Source organism: Humulus lupulus, chromosome 3 (genome assembly GCF_963169125.1).
Source record: "Humulus lupulus chromosome 3, drHumLupu1.1, whole genome shotgun sequence".
NCBI lineage: Eukaryota > Viridiplantae > Streptophyta > Magnoliopsida > Rosales > Cannabaceae > Humulus > Humulus lupulus.
Genome location: NC_084795.1, coordinates 87,069,427 through 87,089,569, shown reverse-complemented (window position 1 = coordinate 87,089,569; position 20,143 = coordinate 87,069,427). Strand labels below are relative to the sequence as shown.

At 38.0% G+C, this 20,143-nt stretch overlaps 1 protein-coding gene across 1 annotated transcript; it reads left to right on the top strand.

The window, feature by feature from the left end:
• The first annotated feature begins 2,640 nt into the window (after positions 1-2,640).
• LOC133822926 (transmembrane emp24 domain-containing protein p24delta9-like) lies at positions 2,641-4,867 on the top strand. The gene is made up of 4 exons (XM_062255395.1): positions 2,641-3,058; positions 3,161-3,370; positions 4,363-4,439; positions 4,565-4,867. Exons 1-4 carry the CDS (start codon positions 2,852-2,854, stop codon positions 4,707-4,709), a joined length of 639 nt encoding a protein of 212 aa, XP_062111379.1. The 5' UTR covers positions 2,641-2,851; the 3' UTR covers positions 4,710-4,867.
• The last annotated feature ends 15,276 nt before the right edge of the window (positions 4,868-20,143 follow it).

Here is a 20,143-nt window from a genome sequence, read left to right as displayed (position 1 = left end):
CCTAGCACCCTAGCACTATACTCAGAACCAAACCGCCCTAGCCTCCTCTACAGGTAGCGCTGTAGCGCCCTACACTGGGCGCTGTAGCGCTACCTTCAGCCAGCATCTGCCCAGAAAGCTCTTCCTTCGATTCCACCATTTCTAACCCAAATCAAAAACTTCCAAACATCAAATTAAGTCCCAAATGAACCCAAATACCACCTCCACATGTCCTAGGCACCACAACCCCAAGAACCCTAGCCAAAACTCAAATCAATTCCCCACTTTCCAACCCAAAAACCACTTGGAACTTAACTTGGAAAACAGAGCAAAAGCAAGAGTTCTAATGACTAAAAACTCACCTCAATCTCAGCAACACACCCTCTTCAATGGTGGAGCATAACCCTAGCTTATCCCAGCTTGGTTCCTTAGCTTGATTCCTCAAAAAGGAGCTTGAAAATTCAAAGAGAAATGAGGGAGAAAACCTATCGGGAGAGAAGGGAAAATAGGACTCTGTTTTGGTAAACTTCTACAGCCTTAATGACTAATATAAATCCTTTAGGGGGGAAAAGACCTAAATGCCCTCAAGTCTAAAATAAAGCCTTAATATCCACCAAGGGCAAAATCGTCCTTTCGCACTTATTTCGATAATCATAATTAACACCCTCCAATTCTCGCTATTCTCAAAATTCTCACATACCAATAATCCATATCCCATTACCCTTTAATTCCCGGTAATGTTCTAATCATTAAAATCACCCCGAGACTCACCCCGAGCCCCAAACTTAAACTCGTTGTGACTAGGCCGAACACTTGCATTTCATGATCGTCTCATGCTGAAAGGCTCAAACAAATCCACATATAATGTGGTACCATCCAAAACTCACCCACATGCACGAAAATACACAATCACGCCTTCAACGGGCAAAATTACCAAAATTCCCTTATAATTAAATGTGAACCCATATGCATGCATTTATCATCATATAATAATATAATTCACATAAACATGCATATGATCACTAAATAACATAATAAATCAATTATGGCCCTCCCGGCCTCCTAATCAAGGTCCTAACCCTTATTAGGAAATTCGGAGCATTACAATTTTCCTATCAAATATTCTCAGTATTTATAGAGAAATTTCATGGATAGGTTTGGGTAACCGCGTGAGTCAATCACAGATTTACATATTTATTACATTTAATACAAACAATTCCTATTTACACTGAGATATGATTTGATCACAAAATAAATGGTCTCCTAATATCTGGGACATTAAATACGACAGGCTGGTCATAAATAATCGTATAAAAGTACCCGAGTCTTTGGGGATCTGCGAGTACATAATATGTTTTAATTATCACGAGTTGTATATCTCTCTGAGCTCGTACTTCGGCAACCATTTGAATATCATGAGCTCGTGCTTCACAACCTTCATGTCTGTAGTTCGGGTTAAACCCAGGATGCCTAACACCACACGTGCCCATGTGAAACTGAAGTTGCTTATGTGGATAATAAACAAATATCATTTCCTTTATTATTTCTCCGTATATTTATTTGTTAGCTGTATCTGAGCTGAGTGAAGGACTCGTGCTGAAATTAGGGTACAACAACATTCTACTGGATTTAGACAATTGCTAAAAGTAGTGTCATCTAAACCATATTCACTTCCATTAGTGCCTAGTTGTAGACATTGTAAAGCAAAACGATTCTGCCATGAAACAACTGGCTTTTGTTGTACTGATGGAAAACTTTCTCTGGCCACAAATAATTTACCAAGTGAGCTTTATGCATTGTTTACATCAAACAGTAGTGAATCTGCACATTTTTGGACATACATTCGAACTTAGAACAATAAGTTTGTGTTTACATTTTTCGGTGTTAATTTTGATATAAACTCTGTCGAAGAAATAGAGGAATATAAACTTTCAGAATCCAATGACAAATCTATCACTATATCAACGATTTGCTCCATTCCAATAGTCATCCTTCTTATCTCGAATTGTATTTCTACGACACGGAGCATGAATTAGAAAATTGAATTTCTGATTCAGACATAATGGAGCCATCAATATTAACCCAACTCATCAATATTCTTCACATCAATCCTTATTTCACTTTTTAATAGTTCACTTGGAGATTTCCCTGATTTGGAAAAATAAATCATTCATTTAAAAACAAATACTGGGCTTGATCAACGTGTATTCAATGTCCCTACATCCTTACAAGTTGAAGCGATATAGATCAAAAATGATGATGGAGATCAACCAAGTGAACGTAACATTCTTGTGCATAACCATTCTGAAAAAAAATCATAAACTACCAAATATTTATAACAATGTTATTATTTGAATTTCATCAAAAATCTTAGTAATATCTTTATGCCATACATTATATTTAATATTTTATTTTAAAATATATTTTACATTGATTATATAATAAAATTTAATATAAAAGTCACATTTCCTCAGTACAGTTAAGCAAACGTGCATCCTTTCTGCTAGTATATATATATATATATATATATATATATATTAGCTCCTATGATTAATGTTTCACACATGTATAAGTATCAATACATATTATGACTTAAAATAGAAATTAGATATAAATAAGGAAAAAATAGCCTTAGTGTGGTTGGGGGGAATAACATTACGGGTCTAATCAAATAAGATACAACCATGTGGCGTATTAAACTTTTATATCGGCTCAATTAGATCTCGCGAGAATCGGTTTTAATTGGATGCGGCCCCAAACGTAACTCTGTATCGTTCTTCTCTCAGATTTGTCTCCGAGAACAACGAACAAACCCGAACCCTCTTTCTGGGTAGGACTTAGAGTCTTTTCCTTTTTCTCCGCTTCATCAACAATGATCCAATCAAGTCTCCTTTATATTGTTCTACTCCTAGGGCTTTTATTGTCTACATCCGAGGCTCTCCAATTCGAGCTCCAATCGGGTCACACCAAATGCATCGCCGAAGATATAAAGAGCAATTCCATGACCGTCGGAAAGTACAGCGTCGTAAACCCTAGCGAGGGCCATCCTTTACCAGATACACACAAGATCACCGTTCGGGTCCGTCTTTTTTTTCGGACCCAATGTTTTGATTTGGGTTTTAAGAACTGGGTCCTCCTCGATTTTGCATGATTGTGTTTAATTTGTATCCTTTTTGTTTAGGTTACTTCGCAATACGGGAATAGCTATCACTATGCGGAGCACGTTACGACGGGGCAGTTCGCGTTTGTGGCGGCGGAGGCCGGAGATTACATGTCGTGCTTTTTTGCCCCCGATCACAACCCCCAAATTACCTTCAGCGTTGACTTTGATTGGAAGACTGGCGTTGCGGCTAAAGATTGGTCCAATGTGGCTAAGAAAGGCACTGTTGATGTAAGTTGTTTTTTGCTTTTATTTTAATTTTTAGAATGAGTAAATTTGCTTGATGGGGTTTTTCTTACGTTGATTATGTGTACAACATTTTGATTTTATGATTTGTGCTCTGCCCTAATTGAAATTGACAATTCACATTTTGTGCGTTATTTGTTTATTGTTTTGGTGGTGGATAATTATGGAGCTAAAGTTATATAAATTTGCTTAGGGATGTAAATTTTAGCAAATTTACTTTCCGGCAACTGTTTTTGACAATTCCATATATCTGTATTCTCTACTTGGGAGTATGGATTTTAGAATTGAAGAAAGATTGGCACTTGGGTTCTTATCCAATATTGAGTTACTGAGAATCAAAATTAGGATACCTTAGGGAGAAGTATTTACTGATTGGCTTATTAATTTGTTCAAGTGTTCCAATTATTACTTGAATGAATGATTATTTGTTTGCTATTAATATTTTAACCATTAAATAAGAAGAGAATCCAGCAGTGGTAAGAACAGTCTTAACTGCTGGATTGGTGAAGCTGCAGCAAAAGTCTTAACTGTTTCGCTTTGAGCTAAGAACAGTCCAGTTGATGTATTCCTAATCTCTTATTGCACTATTTTTTTCTCTGAGTAAATCTCTGCTTGAACTTTACTGACAAGGAAAGACTGCTAAAAGCTACAATTGCCTTTTTGCTTGTGCAAAATTATGTAAAAAAAATTCCATCAATTATGATGCTTGTGTTTATCGTTTTATTATAGCGATGAAGGTTTTCTATATCCCCTTTTGGCAAAATTTCAGTAGTTTTTGTAGTACATGATGATCATATAGCTAACTTTTTTCTTTTTGTTTTCTCTGCTTCTATAAAATTGTTGTTGAAGCGTGGCTTTTGGTATAATTATATATTGCCTATTCATTAATTGTCTCTGTAAACAGACAATAAATAAATTAAGGGCATTATAGTTTTTTTGTCAAGAAACTCATGCCTTTCTATGCTTTTGTATGCCAGGTAATGGAATTAGAGCTCAAGAAATTGTATGATACCGTCACTTCCATTCATGAGGAAATGTTTTATCTCCGTGAAAGGTAAGGGATTGTGTTTTTGTTGGGTGAAACGTAATTTTTGTTTCTTTATTTGTTCTGGAACAAATAAAATGTATAATTGCCATGTTTATTGTCTTTATCTTCAATTGTGCTTATTCTTGTATCAGGGAAGAAGAAATGCAAGAGCTCAACAAAACAACAAACTCCAGGATGGCTTGGTTGGGTTTTCTCTCGCTTTTTGTTTGCTTATCGGTGGCAGGCTTGCAATTGTGGCACTTGAAGACCTTTTTCGAGAAAAAGAAGCTTATTTAATGTATTTTTTTTATTGGTTTTCTTGTACATTATTTCAGAAGCATCTAACTCCTGAAATAGATCAATTTTCAGATGACATCGTTAAGTTGGAGACTTTCAAATACACTACCGAAAAGTTATGTTGGTTATATATGACTTTATACCATTCGATTACCAAAGTTTGATTAGGCTCTGCTAGTTATATATTATTAGATTTTAGAGAAAGTGAATGAATAAGCATTTTATTTTAGGGTAAATTGCTTCTATCACGGCAATATTTAAATAAATTTGATTTATACAGTGGGAAAAAGTAATTGCAATTATACGATACTCCACCCATTTAGCCCACTTAATTCTCTACTTTTTTCTCCTCCACCATCTCATCTTTACTGAAATCGTATTTGGTCACTCTCGGAAAGTCCAGCTCCATACGCGCTGCCAAGATCGCGTCCATGTCATTGTGTTTAAACAAGCCTTTCCAGTTTTCATGGAGTTCTGCTTTCTTCCTCAAGGGCGTGGAAGCCATGACTATCGCTTTCTGCTTCTACCAATTTTGTGCCCACTTCTTCGCTTTTGCTTCTACCATAGTTTTACATGAAATGATGCATTTGTTAAAAAAAAAAAAATCATTTCCATTTAAATCATTTTTTTAATTTCAAAATTTATTTTCTTTTATTATAATTATTAATTAACTTCTCAAAATTAAACTTTAATCAAAGTAAGGATTGTACCACTTTACTATCTCTTATTTGCTTTACTATTAGCTTACACCACTTCCATTTAATAAATACCAAAATCCAATCTTATGATTGCAGTCGTTCTTTCTTACTAAAGTGTCTTCGACGACGTGTGGGGAATGGTAATAGTATCTTGGCATTCAAAGATCATTGGTTACCTCAGGCTTTTTCTTTTATGCCTACAACTTTGGATGTGACAAACTCTAACTTGCTGGTCAAAAATCTTATTTTGCCTAGTCGGGAGGGTTGGAATTTAGCACTGATTCAAAATTATTTCAATATGGCCCATCAAGAATATGTTTACTTAGCAAGATTTTAAAGGCTGGTGGATGGCTTTGGCGTTATACATCCAATGGTAATTATTATGTGAAAAGTGGATATTCCTTTGCTCCATGTTTAGCTCCTGGCAAAAATTTTGGAAGTTATGCTAACCAAGTAAAGTATTAATTTTCACATGGATGGGATGTCATCACATTTTACCTTTTTCAGTGGAGTTGTGTAACCATAAAGTGCTTCCTCATTGGAGTTGTACCTTATGCCATTGTTCTGGAGACTCTAATAGTCATGTTGTCTTTTGGTGTCCTCGATTTAGGAGGATTTGGAGCTTGTTAAATTTTTCTTTCCTTAGAAATATGTTGTTTGAGGTTCCTTTTCAACAAGTACTTCTTAAGGCTTCTAAGGTCCTTTCCAAGTTTGAGTTTGAGTTGTTTATTATGTTTGTATGGTATATATATTTTTTGTTGGCACTCTCCACAACTTCTACATTTGGTGGTATGCCAGATTACTACATTGTCTCAAGAGTACTCTCAGGTCGGTTATATATCTTTCTTATAATAGAATTAATATGTTTACTTTCGTATCTTTATATTATTGAATTGTCGGTTTTATATCAAGTACTTTTAACCGGTTCTATATTACTTTTATGTCTTATAGCATTTGGTAATGTTTAGATCAAGTAATGAAAAATTTATTCAACTTCAGTTAATTGTACCTCCGTAAGTAGTTGGATGTCTCCTCCTATGAGTCAACATAAACTAAATGTGGATGTTTCTCTTGTTACGATCGAATGCTATTGGTTATTGGGGAAATTCTTGTGGAGATATTGTTGCACGTCTTTCCTAGCCACTTATTGGTATAATTTTGTTTTACTTTATTTTTAATTCATTAGCTATAATTATAAAATTATGATAGTTTTTTGTTAGTCAAAATTTAATGATATGTTTACTCTTTTAAATAGTTCTCTATTTATAGGTTGATAGGTTGATATTGTGAGGCTACTGAGCAATGCGTTCGTAGGTTTTTTAAGGTGGTGATGTTAGCTTTCATAGTTACAAAATGTGTCTGTCTCTCTATTCTATTACATTTTACTGTTTTATTCAGATTTGTTTTTATTACTAATTTATATCCTGGGTTCACTTTTCTATCAAAATTACTATGCTTGGTTAAATTTCAATTAAATAGTACTATATTATCTTATCTAAAAAAAATCGGATGTCACTTTTAATAGTCTATATGGTCTCCATCTATGCTTCTAGGACTATTCCAGCCAACTGATGTCTCGTTAAATGGTCAATACCTATCTTTATTCCAATTTCCTCTTGTAATTTATTAACTCTATTCACTGTTTTCTTCATTGTGTCTTGCTTATCATAATATTTCATGTTATGGATACTTGTATACTTAAATCCTTTGTAATTATTATTTCACTCGTATATTATAAGTTAGTATACTTGCTTGTTTCACTTTTCCTTAATATGTTAGTATACTTATATGTGTCATCTCTTCTTAATTAACTTTATGTGATTTTATTTTATTTATTTTAATGAATCGAAGGGCTAGCCTTCGGTTTCTAAGTTATGTTTTAATTTGTCGCTAAATATATATATATATATATATACATATATATATTTATATATTTCACCGTTTTATACTTTTTTTATTAGGTTCTACTTCATTTTTCTATTATCTCTTTTAATTTCTAGTATTTATTTCAGCTTGCTAATGCTGGTTTGTTTATCATGTTTTATTTTGTAGGATGTTTTTCAATGATCCAAGCATAATGTGTGGCATTGATAGTGAGATTGGATTGGAATGGATTCTATCAATGAGACTTTAAGAGCATGTTGTAGAGACCAATTATTTAGCACTTGTGTGCGTTTACATTAAGCGACATACCTTTTACAATGACATTGGGTCATTGTTAGAAGATATAGCAAGTATATTATCCAGATTTCTAGGAGTGTCTCTAATCCATGTTCATCATTCAGCTAGTGAGACTACTCATGGATCGATGGTGCATGCTCTTAAAATGAATAAACAACTTGTTTAGTTAGACGTTATCCCTGACTTTCTTCGAGATATTTAGTCTCATCAGATGGTGTCACATCATATTTTTTTTTCAATGAAGTTTTCCATTGCCACAAAAAAAATATATAAAAACATACCATTGAACAAAATTTCATTCAAATTTATTTTCAAAATAATCGAAATCTCCATATTTTAATTAAAAATATCAAATTAATAAGAAAAACAAATAGTAATAATTTTAAAAAAATTAAAATATAAGTTTAAGAGTACAATTAACTAAATAATTTTAATTTAAAAAACCTAAAATTTTAAAGTATTAATACGTTTATTTATGTTTTATTTTAGATTTTCAATTAATAAAATGATTTATATTATTTTGGCACCTGTATTTTGTCTAATTACTTGTTTGGATCTTCTATTTTAAAAAAGAGAAATTTACATAAATATAGTAAATTTAAACTTAGTTTCTATATTTATGGACAAAAAACTTATGCCACAAAATATGAGTAGTTGACCCAAAAAATAAAAGTTTAAAATATTGAAATTCAATAAAATATATCAAACATGTTACCATAAACAAAAAGTATCATTTCTTTTCCCTAACCCTAATATCAACCACAACAACTTCTCCCCCTCTTTCACTCTCAAAGCCTCACTCTCCAGCTCCACCATGGCAGACGACACCACCATGTCACCACTAGCTGTCTCCTTTCTTCCATCTGAAATGGTCAAGGTGACTCCAGTAACGATCTAGATCTTCTTCTTATGCAATGGTTGTTTTCAAATATTTTTTTTTTAAGATCTCGCTAAGTAGTCAGTTACCATCATGATCTGAAACTTGTATTTTTTAATTTTTTTTATTCATGTTTAGGTTAAGTAACCTGCTTTTTATTCAAGTTTCAGATCTGATTGTTATTAGTCTAATGATTTATTTCGATAGTGGTACCCGGTTACCATCACATCACTTAAAAAAATTGAAAGTGGTAACTAGTTGCCACCACATTGATAAAAAAAATTATTTTGATAGTAGTAACCAGTTACCACAACATCACTAAAAACATAAAAACTAATTTCATAGTGGTAACTAGTTACCATCACATCACTAAAAAACTAAAAAAAAAAAATGATAGTGCTAACTAGTTACCACCACATAAAAAAAAATATTTGATAGTTGTAACCGGTTACTACTACATCAATTTTTAAAATAAATAATCTGACACTGGTATCGATTATTAGTAAAAAAAAAAGCAAATGAACCTTTAAAAAATGTACAAAGTTGAAAATCTCATATTTGTCAAACTTGTAGAAAAATAAAAAATATATATAATATTTCATGTAATGTCCACTTTAAAAATTTTACTCCTGGACCCTCTAATTTCCCAAAGTGTTTAAAATAATAATTTGGGAAAGCACAAGATCTGAAAGTAAATTTTTCAAAACAGACACTCCAAACAGGTAATCAAGCAAAAGACATGAGTCAAAATAGTATAAACCCTTAATAAAATTGCTAGTTTAAACCCTCACAACCTCAATGATACTATTTATTTCTTTGATTTTTTAATATTCACTAGTATTTGTATAAAAATCTAATTCTTTTATTTAATTAATATATAAACATTTTTACAAATATTCCTATTTTTTTTAAGTAATAGATAATTTAATTAATAGGATCAATCAAATAATGTACATAATAGGTCGAATTGCTTATAAAATAAATTCAAATGACCAACATAGGCTACCTAAGTCGTTTACAATGTTCACCATCAAAAAATTATCAACTCCCATAATTATTAAATACATAAATACAATCAAAACATCATTGTTAAAAATAAAACAACGATCCACAATTCTTATGAAGCCCGACATATCACACTGATAATGTGCATATCTGAAAGAGATCCATCCAAGTGTTGTTATCACAATTCTTAAGTATTTAGGTATATGAATATTGATATTATTAAAATCACAGAGGTGTAAGTAGATACTTAAGAAAAATATAGAGAATAAAATGGTATAATTGAATATATAAACACAAAGCTCGTCCTAATAGTCAGATCCAAACTCGACATTAAACCTAGATCGACATTGTTGTCTGTGTTTTCACTAGAGGACATGTGACATTCGTTAGAGAAGTAATTAATCTCCTTGAGCGCTAATGAGGTTTCGTGCTTTGACCTGACTGGACGTAAATGTCTCAAAGTGAGGCCATGGCCCGAGGTCTGTCCTCGAGGCACGAAAGTCTCAAGGCGAGGCCACGTCCGATGACCCATCCCCAAGGAATGGGTACTTCAAACTGAGGCCACGCCCCAAGGTCTATCCTCAGGACGCGGATGTCTCAAGGCGAGACCACGTCTGGTGGCCCATCTCCACGGTACCAAAATGTCTCCAAGTGAGGCCAAGCCCCGAGGACCATTCAGATGGTTATCACTCTCTTCATTCGCCAATTTCCTTGGGCTAGGACTTTTATCCTCAGACCTAGAGTCGGTGCTAGGTGGCATTCACCACAGCTATGGCCCATGAGATCACTTGACAACTTTTGGCGAGCCTCGGTTAGTGGTGTCGAGTTCGTACCCTCGACAATCGGCATTTCCCACAATGTTGCCTGACATGGGTGAACGTGCGTCGTATCCTGACATGGTTAGATACATGTTCCCCATGAAGTTGGTGGGCAGCTTTCTGTAAATGGGCATGGTGCATTCTGCCTGAGCCCATGGTCTTTGTTAATGCATCCATATGTAATTAATTAGCATTTTACTCCCCAAATAATGGGGGAATGTGTATTAAATTTTGATTAAGGGCATTAATGACCGAGGCCTCTATAAATAGGGTTGAGGTATCTCCTTGTAAAGGGTTCAGAACTTTGGCTAGTTAAGCAATTGGAAACTCAAAAGTAATATATATGCTGCTTGAGACTCCATTGAAGCTGGCTCAAACAAGCTTCAAACTCACTAATACCAAAGACTCGTGGACTAGGACTCTTTTATAGCCTAAACCACGTAAAATATTTGTGTTATTTTCTTCTAATTTCTGTCGAGTTCTTAGATTAGGTTGATAGCGAAAAAGGCAGTCAACATTTTTGTAACGACCCAATTTCGCTATTAAGGCTTAAGGGCCTTGATTAGCGTGCCAGGAGGGCATGACGGGATTTATGTGTGATATTTATAAATTAAATCCATGATTGTGATTTAAAGCATGTTATATGACTATTTGTTTATCTGAGATGCATGACTATGTATATTAGTATGCATGTAGGCCCGGATCGTGTTAGAAGGGCATAATTGTAATTTTGGCCATGTTAGGCATAACTGTATTGATATGTGATGATTGTTGAGACCACACCGTGATGTGTATGTTTCTGTGATTTCTGACTCGAGGCGATCCCAGTGAGCAGGCTAGCGGAAAGTCTTAGCGGGAATTTATACCCGGCTCGGGGCGAGCCTGGGGGTATGAATAGGAATTCAGAGGATAGAGTGAGATGTACCTTGATGATGGGAAGTGCTTATTTGATGGTTTATCATGTGTTGGGAAGCAACGGGAAAATATTAGGGACACTTGAGGAATTAGTGGGAATTTGGGTAATATGACTAAAACGCCCCTTTATGGACTTAAAGGTTTAGAATTTAATAGGGTGGGCATTTTGGTCATTTGGCCTTTAAAGATAGATTTTTAAGGCTTTATATTGTGAGTGGGATTGTTAGAGAGTGTGAATGCTGAAGGAAAGAAAGAAAAAAAAGGAAAGAAGGAAAAGAAGAGGGAAAACAGAGGGGTGGTTCGGTTGTGCACTCTTGCACCATTTTCCCTCCATTTTTCTTGGAGCAAAGCTTGGTGGAGAGCAATGATAGGCTGAGCATCAAGGATCTTGGGTTAGGCTTGAGGATTGGCTAGGGGTTAGCAAGATCACATCAGAAGTTGAGGTAAGTTCTTGGAGATTTCTGTTTTAGGGTTTTGGCTGGTTTGAGCTGTGTTTTGAACTGAGTTGTTGGGAACTTTAGGGGATTTCTGGGCAAGCTTTGAGGATGAACAAGCTAAGGAGGCCTAGGGTTGAATCAAGGTCGAAATTGCATCAATGGTAAGAATTCTAAGCCTTTAACTTTGTTGTTGAATGAATTTCTGGTTTTTGAGTTCATCATGTTAGATTTTGAGATTTGGGTTGAATGTGATTGGGTTTTGAGTTCTTGGGATGCTTGGGATGAGTGTGGAGTGTGTATAAGCTTGATTTTTGGTTTGGAAAAGGTTTGGACAAGTTTGGGGTTGAAATGGGAGGAGAAAATCGCAAGATGCGATTTTTGGTTCTGCTGGGCTGCAACTAGCGCTACAGCGCTAGTCAGTGGGCGCTGTAGCGCTAGCCCCTGTTCTGGGGGGAGTGTTCTGCTTGTAGCGCTACAGCGCCCTCTTTAGAGCGCTGTAGCACTGCACTGTTCACAGAGGTGAATTTTTGGGTTTTTATGAGGGATTTTGACCTAGGGTTCGGGGCTCGATTCCGCCACTTTGTTTTGGGGATTTAGGACTTCCCGGGGGCTCGGGATTGGTCCCGAGGCTAGGTATTCGGACTTGGGGTTCGGTGTTGACTTTGACCTATGTTTGTGCCTAGGTGTGCGCTAAGGCTCGAGTGGGATCGTGCTCAAGGAGTCAGGTGATCTAAGCTATTGATTGGAAAGGTAAGAAAACGGTAACACCCGATAATAGGGCATGGTCCCACTGTGTGATTGTAGGGCATGGCCCCGGATTGTATTATCTGTAAATGTTTAACCTTAAATGAACCGTGATGTGTGTGAATGTTTATTTCGAATGTACTATACGTGTGATTATGATGAAATGAACGGCAAGGGCCGAGTACGGCGTAGGCTGGGGCGGCCGTGGGGCCGAGTACGGCGTAGGCCGGGGCGGCCGTGGGGCCGAAAGTAACACCTAGCACATGGGATGCTATAGTCAGGGCGGGGCCCGGTGGATACATGTGTTATGCTATATTCAGGGTGGGACCCAAGGGATACATGGGTTATCCTCGCGGTGAGAACCGATACCCCAGGCTTCGGTAAGGCTCTGGGGCGGCTTGGCCGTGTTTGCTTAGTCTAATGGTTGACTTGTTTATCTGTGGGCTATCTGATATGATTAACTATATATATTGGCATATGGTATGTTCTGCATGAGTTTTCTTGCTGGGCTTCGGCTCACGGGTGCTCCATGTTGCAGGTAGGGCAAAGACTGAGTCAACCAACCATGAGTACGGAGAGCGTGAAGCGACGCGTACATGTTTGGCCTGCCCGACTGCTTTGGTTGGGGATTTATTCGAAAATGGCTGTAATAATCTATGATTTTATGATTAAACAACTGTAAACTTATTTCAATATGTAAATAGTTTTCAAACCTTATTTTGGGATCCCAAGTGTTTAATACTAGAAGTTTTTTTTTTAGTCAACGCATTTTCAAAGATTACAGCCCTAACTTTTAATTAAGCACACTTTTGTTTCAAAACCTCGGTTAGCGAGTTCATTGCACTGTTTTGTCTCAAAACTCACTTAGTAACGGCTCTAAGGAAGTAGGGCGTTACAATTTTGGTGCTTTCATTGAGAGCTTAAAGAAAGCTTAAATAAAAACGACCATGGTGACCACTAGATGGAAGCACCAGACAACGCAACCCCTCCCACCGGAGCTGAGGGTGAAGAAACCAGTCGTCCACCTCCACAAGAACTCGCGGAGATGGTCCAAGAGGATTATGATGAAAACACCGATTATGATGGCATAGGCGACGGAGGATCCACCAGAGGTGGCGATGCTCCGCGACCAAGTGGCTACCCAGCAGCAAAAACTCGATGCCCAGGAGAGGAATATTGCTGCCCTACAGGAGATGGTTAACACCATGAGGGCCACTCTGGTGGCTCAAGGGTTGTGAGTGGACCTTCATGGAGAAGTACCATCTAGGAAACCAGCTGGCGTGCCACCCGTGCAACCAGATGGAGTGCCACCTGTTAACGCAGTAGGTGTGCCTCCCAAGCACCTTGCTGTCATGGCGCAAGATCCGCCAGCTGGTGTGCCACCTATGCACCCAGCTGGAGCTGGAGCCCCACGCCGCAAGGGAGTGGCAAAGGCAGAGTCGATGACAACCCTGCTCTAGGCAGAAGAAGGTTCGTCGAACCCCCACAACAAGGCCCCAAGGCCGGCAAGCAAGAAGAAGGGGATGGTGCTCAAGGACATCGCTAAGCCGCCAGCGTTCGAGGTGCCGCAAGAATTCTGCCTAGACGCGCTGAGACAGGCAACACCACGCTTGGATGAGGTGTCCCCTATGCACCTCGCCAGCCTTACAAAACCCAACGCCTAGGGGCTAGCCAAAGGAACATTTCCATTCACTGAGAGCAAGGCTTCAGTATCTCAATTAACAACGAAAACATCAAGTTCGATGGGGAGACCGAACTAGGGTATCCTGAAGACAGCGGTTGCCACCAAGATCAACCAGACCTGAAAGTTGGCTTAAATGCTCGTAGGGGTATAGCAGCCTCCAGGAACAACCCCGGAAAGAAAGGTCAACCAGACCTCCAAGACGATCTTAATGATCGTAAGAGAGAACACTCAACACAGAGTGCCAATCAAGACCGCGACCTTCTCCGCACAGAATTGGAGAGCTTGAAAAATATTATGCTCAGAATGGCCTGAAGACAAGGCTAAGACTACGACTTAGATGACGAGGATGGGGAGTCGTGTGCTCCCCACATTGTGGAAGCCCCGTTACCACGAGGCTTCAAGATACCTGCCATCAGGTCTTATGATGGTAGCGCGGATCCTACTGACCATCTATCAAAGTTCAACCGATTGATGTTTGTACATAGATTCTCCGAGGACGCAAAGTGCCACATGTTCCTATTGACCTTGACGGGCCCGGGGGACGAATGGTTCAAAAAACACAAACTAGGGCCCATTTACTTGTGGCACCAGCTCTCATTTTTATTCCAAAGACAGCTCATAGCAGCTTGACAGGTGAGCTTTGAGGTCAACCCCTTGGCCAACATAAAGCAAGGACCCCTCAAGACCCTCAAGGCCTACATCAAGTGCTTCAAAGAAGAAGCTGCTATGCCCAATAGGGTGGACGACGGCCAACAATTGATGGCCCGGCAAGCGGGCATCTGAACAGGATCTTCTTTGTGGATGACCTTCAGCGAAGAGGGTGTTACAGGCTCGACGACTTCATTCGTTGAGCACAAGAGTACATAAACTGGGAGGACACCCAGATTGGGCATTTGGTGGACCCGTCACTTATCCTGATCCATTAGCTCCGAGGCCAGTGGCTCTGGGAACCCAGTACCCCCCTTACACTCCTGTCCAATAGAGTGTGGTGGGTACCCCACAGTTTAGTCCTGATGTCCAGTCAGTGGGCTTTAGTGTCATGCCTCCTACTGGCGTCAGAGTCGCTCCAACGGGATATGGAGCCACGCCCACTGGATACAGTGCTTTTCAACCTGTGTTTAATGCTGGAACTGTAGCTCTAGCCCAGTCGGTTGCACCAAGTAGGACCTCCAGCGAAAGAAAGCGTAGGGGCAAAGGCAAGGGCATAAATCCCAAGGGAAATGGGGCAGCGTCAGCAGGACAGGGAGCGGTCCCCGAAGACAAGTATATCTCGTAGTACTCCAAGTACACGAACCTGGTGGAGTCTCGAAGAACATCTTCTTGGCCACGGAGTAACATGTCCACTACCGAAAGCCACAACCCATCCAGAGGGACTGGGAGAGGAAAGATCCCAACAAATTTTGTTTGTTCCATAATGACGTGGGACACCACACCAACAAGTGACGACAACTCAAGGATGAGATTGAGAACCTCATCAAGTTAGGGCATCTGCATTAGTATGCTCGGGGTGGAGTACGACCAGTTTAGGCCTCGACCGCCGGAGCACCTCCTCAGCAGGAAACTCCTCAGGCTTCGGGAACAGTACCCACAACCCCACAACAGCAAATAGTCCACAGGCCTTCCCCAGTGACTGGAAGAGTGGGAACTATCTCTAGAGGACCTCACTTGGGGGGCACCTCTCGGGTTTCGCATAATAGATATGCACAAGCCTTGAATCATGATGATGAAGTGCTAGTGTTAGGTAAGCTACCAGCACAGATGCGCAGGATGACTGACCAAGTCATCACATTCTTCGAGGATGATGTTTAGAGGGTCCATTTTCCCCACCACGATCCTCTGGTGGTCAAGAGACTGATTTCCAATATGATGGTGGCTCAGATTCTGGTGGACAACGGGAGTTCGATGAACATCCTGTTTAAGTTAGCCAACGAGAAGATTGGGCTGACCACGAGCGACTTGTCCCCGTGCACCTCAACTCTATACGGGTTCTCAGGGAAAGGGCTCATTACGATGGGGCAAATCAGGCTGCCTGTGACCATCAAAGAAGTGCCTCGACAAGCCTACAAGTACTGCACATTTGTTGTAGTTGATTGCTCCTCGGCGTACAACGCCATCTTGGGGCGTCCGACCTTGGTAGAATTTGGAGCGGTCACTTCAATTTGCCACCTGTGCATGAAGTTCCCCATAGAGGCGAGAATTGGCACAGTCTGTGGAGACCAGAAGGAGGCCAGGAAATGCTATAACGTATCCCTCAAGCAACCAGTATTGGTGATCGAGGTAACATCCTCGGAGCAGCTTCCTCCCGAGGAGATGGAGGTACAGGTCGATCAATTCGGGGAGTCTGATGAATTGGACCCTCTGGTTTAAGAAGAGAAGGTTGTCGAGCCCATAGAGGAGGCTGAGGAGGTAACTCTAGACGCATCCCCTCCCCGACAGAAAAACCAAGGTTGGGAAGAACCTCAAGGCGGAGGTCCGAGAAGGGCTGGTGAGCTTCCTCCGAGGGAACCAAGATGTTTTTTCTTGGTCTCACTCTGACATGACTGGCATTGACCCGAATATCATATGCCACGCGTTGAACATCGATTCCAATGTACCTCTAATCCAGCAAAAGTGTAGGTTTTATCGACCTAACTCGGGCGTTGGCTTTGAAGGATGAGGTGGACAAGCTTCTCGCGAATGAGTTCATCCGAGAAGCTCAGTATCCGAAATGGGTATCTAATCCGCTCATAGTGCCCAAGACAAATGGCACCTGGAGGACCTGTATAGATTTCTCCAACCTCAATAAGGCCTACCCAAAGGATTGTTTTCCTTTAACAAAGATAGAACAAATGGTCGACGCCACCTCTGGATACAAAATTTTGTCCTTCATGGACGCGTACTCGGGGTACAACTAGATTTCCATGCATGTCGCGGACAAGGAGCACTCCAGCTCCCAAACTAACAAAGGAGTGCATTGTTACAATGTGATACCCTTCTGGCTCAAGAATGATGGTGCCACTTTTCAGATGCTGGTAAGCGTATGTTCAAAAACCAATTAGGGCGAAAAATTGAGGTTTACGTTGGTGACATGCTAGTTAAATCTAGAACAACCCCTGATCACGTAAAATACTTGGCGGAAGTGTTCTTAGTACTCCGTAGGTTCGGGATGAAGTTAGATCCCCAAAAGTGCACTTTCGGAGTCGCCTTCAGGAAGTTCTTGGGTTTCATTGTCAGCGCCCAAGGAATAGAGGCAAACCTTGATAAGATCAAAGCTTTGGTCGATATACCATCCCCCCGCAAGCATAAAGATGTGTAGAGCCTCACCGGGAGGATAGCAGCCCTAAGCCGCTTTGTCTCCAAGGCAACAGACAAGTGCATACCTTTCTTCAACATACTTCGAGGAGGTTAGAGGTTTGAATGGACAGACGAGTGCGACTAGGAGTTCCAGCAGTTGAAGGCACACATGGCCAACCCACCAATCCTCTCAAAGCCCATAGATGGAGAACCCGTCCTCCTCTATATGGTTGGTTTGGATAATGCCATCAGTGTTGCCTTGGTGCGCGAAGAAGGTCGGTTCCAGCACCTCGTGTACTATACAAGTAAGAGACTCCTCGGGGCAGAGTCCAGATACCCACTTATGGAGAAGTTAACTTTTAGTCTAATGGTGGCCTCTCAGAAATTACGACCCTATTTCTAGATGCATGATAACTCTACAAAATAGAGTTATTTTACCATGTTTTACATGCTAATTGTTGCTTAGTTCATGAGTTTTTAATTAACTTATTAAGTTTTTATGTAATTTTTAATTTATTAGTCTTATTGTAGTTTTCTAGATTTTTATATGTTTTTATAGATATGTTATTATAATATGTTGTAGTTTAATTATTTAAAATTAGTATTGTTAGTTTGAATGCTAAAAATATGATTTTATTGAAATTAAATGTTATGTAAATTAAATTTTAATTAATGTTTTCATGGGAGTTATATGATATATTTTATTAATGAAAATATTTAATTTTAATTTAGTTTATAATTTATTGTGTAGGAAAATTATTGCCCTTGAAAAGCAAGAAAATCAAAGGAAAGATGGTAATTTTGAAAGAAAGTAACAAGAAAAATGGTGTTTCTCCAAAAGCCCAACCACGTGAGGCCCACTCTAGGCCCAACCCGTGGCCCCCCCTCCAACACCCAACCACCACATTGCTGCCATTTCCCTTATTGAGCCCAACAAAAATGCATTTTGTCCCTTTGTCCCCTATGACAAAAATGCCAACTTTTTACCCTTTTTCCTACACATTTTCACCACAACATCATCATTACACCCTATAATTTACCTCTACATACCATATTTATTTTATTTAATTAATATAATCAATTTAATTAATTTAAATTGATTATTTTAATAAACTCACTTTGGCTATAAATATGGACTTTCAAGACCATTTTTGGGGTGCTTAATTTTTTGGTTACCATCTTTTTCTCTCATTTTCTCTCTACCATTCTCTCTTCCATTTGGGTTTTTCAAGAGCATTTTGCAAGTATGTATGTCATTTATTTTGTAATTTCTATTCTAGTTATGTGCTTCTAATCTTTTTCATAAGATTATTAAGATCATGATGAAGCAACTTGTAACTAGGTAATATTTATGTTGTATGTTGATTTCCCTTGTAATGCAACAAAGTCTATGGATTTTTCTTCTACATATATTTCTTTCATCTTAAATATCTTGTATTTTAGATTGTTAGAACATATTTACACTTTGTTCTTCATTAGTGCATAAACATAATATTCTTTGTGTAAGATGTGTCATTAAATTGTACACATCCATGCTTAGAACAAAAATATTATGTTTTGCCTTATAAATAATGTTCATTGATTTATTTGTTATTTCATTAGATTGATTTACACTAAATGCTTTGAAATTATAATTTTGAAAAGTGAAGAAAAATCCTATCTTTTTATAAGAAATTTGTGCTTAAAATTATAAATCTTTTTGGAAAATGATAGTTTAAAATATTTTAACTATCACTAAAACTTGGGAATCAATATACTAATAAATATTATTAAACTTACATTTTGTGGATTCTAGTATCTTAATAATCTTTTCTTTTAACGCTTATTTTCTACTCATTATTGCTTTATTTTTATTCTCTTAAATAGCTTTATTTTTCAATCTTTTATTTTATGTTCATAATATTAAAACTCATCAATCTTTGGAGCTAGGTTAGAATTTATTATTTTTGATTTAAAATAGTTTCATTTTCGATTTTAGACAACTCCCTTGGGTTCGACATCCTTGCTTACACGATCACTATTCTTTATGGACGATTCGTGCGCTTGCGATATATAAATTTTTAAACATACCCGTTTTGGGTCCATCAAGTTTTTGGCGCCGTTGCCGGGGAGTTGCAAGAGAAAAGAAACGAAATTTATCTCAAGGTTAGTGGATTCTTCTACTAGTTATTTTAATTTTTTTTTGCACTTTAAAAAAAAAACTAAAAAAAATATATATCTATAAAAAACTAAAAAAAAAAAAAAAAGATAAAAAGAAAATTTGGGACGGTTCAACCACCCATAAAAAAAATATACTTATATTTCTATATTTATTGTTTTTTTTTTAGTGACGGCACTTGTGCCTCCTATCTATCCTTTTAAATTTTTATAGTCGATGGCACTTGTGCCTCCTAATTTTGTTGTAATTTTATTTATTTTATATCTTTGTTAGTTGACGGCACTTGTGCCTCCTAACCTTTGTGTAATTTTCTTTATTTATTTTGTTGTATTTTTATTTTATTTAAATTCCGCAAATTACTAGTTGATGGCAATTTTGCCTCCTAGCTAGTTGATGGCAATTTTTGCCTCCTAGTCCTCTATCTTATGTTTAAGTTGATGGCACTTGTGCCTCCTAGTTTTTACCTTAATTTTGTTATGGTTGATGGCATGCTATGCCTCCCTACTCTTGCCTAAATTTTAGTCTTATTTAATTTTTGCCTTATTTTTCTTTGTCTTCTTTAATATTTTAGTGTAATATTGTGAAAAATACTTGAAAAAAAAAAAAAAACATAAATCTTGTCCTTTCACCATAAGCAATTCTTG

What these genes read in the sequence shown, in the direction of transcription:
- LOC133822926 (XM_062255395.1), top strand. Translation starts at nt 2,852, where the DNA reads ATGATCCAATCAAGTCTCCTTTATATTGTTCTACTCCTAGGGCTTTTA. An exon ending in CACACAAGATCACCGTTCGG is followed by an intron (nt 3,059 to 3,160) that starts GTCCGTCTTTTT and finishes CTTTTTGTTTAG; the next exon opens with GTTACTTCGCAATACGGGAA. An exon ending in ATGTTTTATCTCCGTGAAAG is followed by an intron (nt 4,440 to 4,564) that starts GTAAGGGATTGT and finishes TTCTTGTATCAG; the next exon opens with GGAAGAAGAAATGCAAGAGC.